This window comes from Ictidomys tridecemlineatus, chromosome 3, assembly GCF_052094955.1.
Source record: "Ictidomys tridecemlineatus isolate mIctTri1 chromosome 3, mIctTri1.hap1, whole genome shotgun sequence".
NCBI classification, from domain to species: Eukaryota; Metazoa; Chordata; class Mammalia; order Rodentia; family Sciuridae; genus Ictidomys; species Ictidomys tridecemlineatus.
In genome coordinates this window covers 32,056,198-32,060,464 of record NC_135479.1, presented here as the reverse complement: position 1 = coordinate 32,060,464, position 4,267 = coordinate 32,056,198, and the positions used below count along the sequence as shown (strand labels likewise).

The following is a 4,267-nucleotide window of genomic DNA, read 5'->3' as shown; positions in this document are numbered from 1 at the left end:
GCTTGAAGATCCGGCGGGGATTAATTACACCTTTCACGAGGCTTCTGTATATAATTTTCAACAAACGGCTGCTCAGTCCAATAACCAATCGCTCCGCAAGCCGGGAACGCGGGGGACTTTTTCCCCTTCGTGCGGAGGGTGACGTTGCGCGTGCGTGAGCGTATCGCCGATACCCGTTACGCTCTTGCGCGTGCGTATTGAGGTCGAATAGCTGCTTCCTCCCGCTTCTCTTCCTCCCTCCCCCCATATCCGTGCGCCGAGCTGATAAAGGCGCCATTTTGGAGGGGCCGCGGGAGACGTGGTGCCGCTGCGGGCTCGTTCTGCCGTGCGCTAGGCTTGGTGGGAAGGCCTGTTCTCGAGTCCGCGCTTTTCGTCGCCGCCATGTCGGGAGGTGGTGTGATTCGTGGTCCTGCAGGGAACAACGACTGCCGCATCTACGTGGGTAACTTACCTCCAGACATCCGGACCAAGGACATTGAGGACGTGTTTTACAAATACGGCGCTATCCGCGACATCGATCTCAAGAATCGCCGTGGAGGACCGCCCTTCGCCTTCGTTGAGTTCGAGGACCCGCGGTGAGGCAGCGTGGGGCTTGCAGCCTTGAGGAAATAGGTCGGAGTAGTTGGGGAAAGGCTCCGAGGCCTTAACATAATGGGGAAGGAGGGGCTTTTAGGCTGGGGCGACACGATATCGCCCCTGCAGAAGTCGAGCACGGAGCCGAGTCGGTGTGGTGTCCCTGGTGGCTGGGTGCCTCGGACGCCCCCAGAGCTCACGCGCAGGCCCGGAACGGGAAACTGAGGCGCCGAGGACTGTGTAGTGGTCGGGCGCCTAGCGTGTTTCTGGGTGGGGGAGGGGCCGGTCCTATTATGCAGCGCATGTGGGCTCTGCCACGGTGGGTGCGCATGTGCCGGGGTCCTCTCATTCCCCACAGAGTGAGTTTTTTTCCGCGGGTCTCTTTTCTCATCCTTTTTGCCTTCTGTGATCATGCAGGGATGCGGAAGACGCGGTATATGGTCGCGACGGCTATGATTACGATGGATACCGTCTGCGGGTGGAGTTTCCTCGAAGCGGCCGTGGTACAGGCCGAGGCGGCGGCGGGGGTGGAGGTGGCGGAGCTCCCCGAGGCCGCTATGGCCCCCCATCTAGGCGTTCTGAAAACAGAGTGGTTGTCTCTGGTGAGCTTATGTCACTCTTGTGGGTTGGGAAGGGACAGGAATCACTTAAGATATTTTCTTTGCATGGCCGGTTTAACAGTTGCTCGTTGTTCATTCTGGGCCTTAAAATTATTTCGGTTTTTGGGTGAATTTAGTAAATAAAGATTACTGTGGTGGTGATTTGCCCAAATTAGGTTGCGGTTCTAGAATATGAAGATCCTTTACAAATAAATTTGGACTCTGGATCTCAGAATCTTACCAGCTCTTTACCTGGAATCACTTAAGTACAATCATTAAGCATTTTTAAGTAATCTTTGTTCTAATATGTGTTATAAGTTTTAACGTAAAACTTAGGGTAATTGGTTTTAAGGGAAAAATCGTTTTTTCAGGACTGCCTCCAAGTGGAAGCTGGCAGGATTTAAAGGATCACATGCGTGAGGCAGGTGATGTATGTTATGCTGATGTTTACCGAGATGGCACTGGTGTCGTGGAGTTTGTACGGAAAGAAGATATGACCTATGCAGTTCGAAAACTGGATAACACTAAGTTTAGATCTCATGAGGTAGGTTATACACTTATTCTTTTATTTGGCCAGATTGGATACAGTGGTCTTAACAGTGGAATTTGAAGGTAAGGATTCAGGCAAAGGCGTCCACCTAAATTACCAGATATCTGGTTTTAGTTACTTTGTATTCAATCAGCATGCCTGAAGATAGGTGAAAGCTTAGATCTTTCAATGGAAAGTTCTGTCTATCCAATAGGGAGAAACTGCCTACATCCGGGTTAAAGTTGATGGGCCCAGAAGTCCAAGTTATGGAAGATCTCGATCTCGAAGCCGTAGTCGTAGCAGAAGCCGTAGCAGAAGCAACAGCAGGAGTCGCAGTTACTCCCCAAGGAGAAGCAGAGGATCACCACGCTATTCTCCCCGTCATAGCAGATCTCGCTCTCGTACATAAGATGATTGGTGACACTTTTTGTAGCACCCATGTTGTATACAGTTTTCCTTTACTCAGTACAATCTTTTCATTTTTTAATTCAAACTGTTTTGTTCAGAATGGGCTAAAGTGTTGAATTGCATTCTTGTGTAATATCCCCTTGCTCCTAACATCTACATTCCCCTCATGTCTTTGATAAATTGTATTTTAAGTGATGTCATAGACAGGATTGTTTAAATTTAGTTAACTCTCCATGCTCTTCAGACTGTGATATTGTGTAAATGTCTATTCTGCTCTGGTTTGTGTGAACTGGGATGTGGGGGGGTGTTTGTGGTTATCTCACCTGGGGAAGTTCTTATGTTTATCTTGCTTTTCATGTGTCTTTCTGTAGACATATCTGAAGAGATGGATTAAGAATGCTTTGGATTAAGGATTGTGGAGCACATTTCAATCATTTTAGGATTGTCAAAAGGAGGATTGAGGAGGATCAGATCAATAATGGAGGCAATGGTATGACTCCAAGTGCTATTGTCACAGATGAAATTGGCAGTATTGACCTTATACTAAAAGGCAAGGGTTAAAAATGATTTTTTATATATATATATATATATCTCAAAACTTGCAAACATCTGATGCAGGTATCTTTAGCTACAATTGCTTTGCTCTTTAAACCTTGGCAATTGTGGCAAAATTACATCGCCCATTTTGTAACAATTTATTTTGCTCCCTTCCCCCCCTTTTTTGTTTTAATAGGGACTAATGTGGGAAGAACTGGCTAATTTGTCACAGTGCTTAGTTACAACTGTTAATGTGTGACCTGCTGTTGGTGTACATGTGGGTACAGGGTGTCTTTAATTCCAACAAGATAGAGTATAATATCAATACTGCTAAATCTGCATGTCCTCTGTGTGACTGATAAGAGCGTTGCTATTTCATTTTTTTTAAGACAAAATGAAAGCAAAATATAGAATTCCAATGTATTGGTGTAGATAATCTAGTTGGGAGTACTTTTAAGTCTCACCTTCCCCTTTAAACTAATATTCATAATTGACTCATGTTTAAGACACTTTAATTTACAAATTAAATTGCAGATGGGAGCGTTAGATTTAGTTTAGTTTAGGTGGGTAACAATATCAGTAAACTTTTCAACTACATAACTTTTTGCAACCACAAAACCTGTAATACGCTGTACAGTAACAAGTGTTGGCATTATCAGTTGAACTGTAAATATAAAATGCTTCTTCCAATTAGTCTCTATGATGATTAAGTTTCTAAAATTTATCTGAACACCATTCAGAAACTTGTTTTGGGGAATTTGATAGTTATTGATGTACATCTGTTAAAATGATGACAGACATAACTCATCATTCCCCAGAAACCTTTTTTGATTACAGTATCTAACATTTTGCCTCCTCTTTTTTGGTTTTGCTGGTTATAAAGGTTTGGATTGGAGAGGGCTCACTGGATCCCAATCCTTGGAGCTGGATCATTGGATTCAAATCATAATGTGGATAGGATAGGGAGGATGAATTACAAGGATTCATGGAGCGGGATCAGATTACCAGGAACATAGGAGTGGATTCCTGCCCCAACCAAACCGCATTCGTGTGGATTTTTTATTCAACTTAATTGGCTATTCCAAAGGTTTTTTTTTTTCCTATTTTTGACGATTGGAGCCCTTAAGATGCACGATGGAATTGTGTTTTGCATTTTTTGGTAAAAGGAGCAAAGCGAGGACCTGGAGATATACGCTGGAGCAATCTCCTTGGAAGGATTCAGCACGAGTAGATGGTAAACATTGAAAGGGGAAAGGGGGGGTTTGTTTAAAATAGTAAATCAGTAAGTCACTTCTAAATTTAAAGAAAACAAAATTGGAGTTGAAGAATAAGTAGGTTCCAATTGGCTATTGCCGTTTTTCTTTGAAAAAAAATAAACATTTTTTAAAAAACTATGCATGGTTGTCCTTTTTCCTCTTCATGTAAGATTTTAACTCTTATCAGTTAATTCTTAAATTAATAAGATTCTGACTCTTGTGTTTATGTTAGTAAATTAAAAGTTCTTGAGGCTATCTCAATAGTATTGGCTATCTTAATTTATGTAACAGTCTTAAGGGGACAATAAGGGAGAAATTTATGTATTAAGGCTATGATCTAGTCTCTAAAAAGATGTTTTGCATAC

General features: G+C 43.2%; 1 protein-coding gene across 2 annotated transcripts; it reads left to right on the top strand.

Annotated features, from left to right (window-relative positions):
- Positions 1–234: 234 nt before the first annotated feature.
- Srsf1 (serine and arginine rich splicing factor 1) lies at positions 235–4,040 on the top strand. 2 transcript variants are annotated; one of them, XR_001229663.4, is made up of 5 exons: positions 235–575; positions 991–1,175; positions 1,544–1,716; positions 1,916–2,599; positions 3,530–4,040. XR_001229663.4 is itself a non-coding variant. In XM_005321594.5 (4 exons), the coding sequence occupies exons 1-4, from the start codon at positions 382–384 to the stop codon at positions 2,108–2,110; spliced, it is 747 nt and encodes a 248-aa protein (XP_005321651.1). In that variant the 5' UTR covers positions 235–381; the 3' UTR covers positions 2,111–4,040. The 2 variants fall into 2 exon arrangements, 1 of the variants encoding a protein (XP_005321651.1); XM_005321594.5 differs by having other exon boundaries at positions 1,916–4,040.
- The last annotated feature ends 227 nt before the right edge of the window (positions 4,041–4,267 follow it).

Excerpts from the sequence above, each read along its gene's own strand:
- Srsf1 (XM_005321594.5), top strand. The coding sequence starts at position 382 with ATGTCGGGAGGTGGTGTGATTCGTGGTCCTGCAGGGAACAACGACTGC. Across the intron at positions 576-990 it reads GTTGAGTTCGAGGACCCGCG|GGATGCGGAAGACGCGGTAT; the intron begins GTGAGGCAGCGT and ends GTGATCATGCAG. Across the intron at positions 1,717-1,915 it reads CTAAGTTTAGATCTCATGAG|GGAGAAACTGCCTACATCCG; the intron begins GTAGGTTATACA and ends TCTATCCAATAG.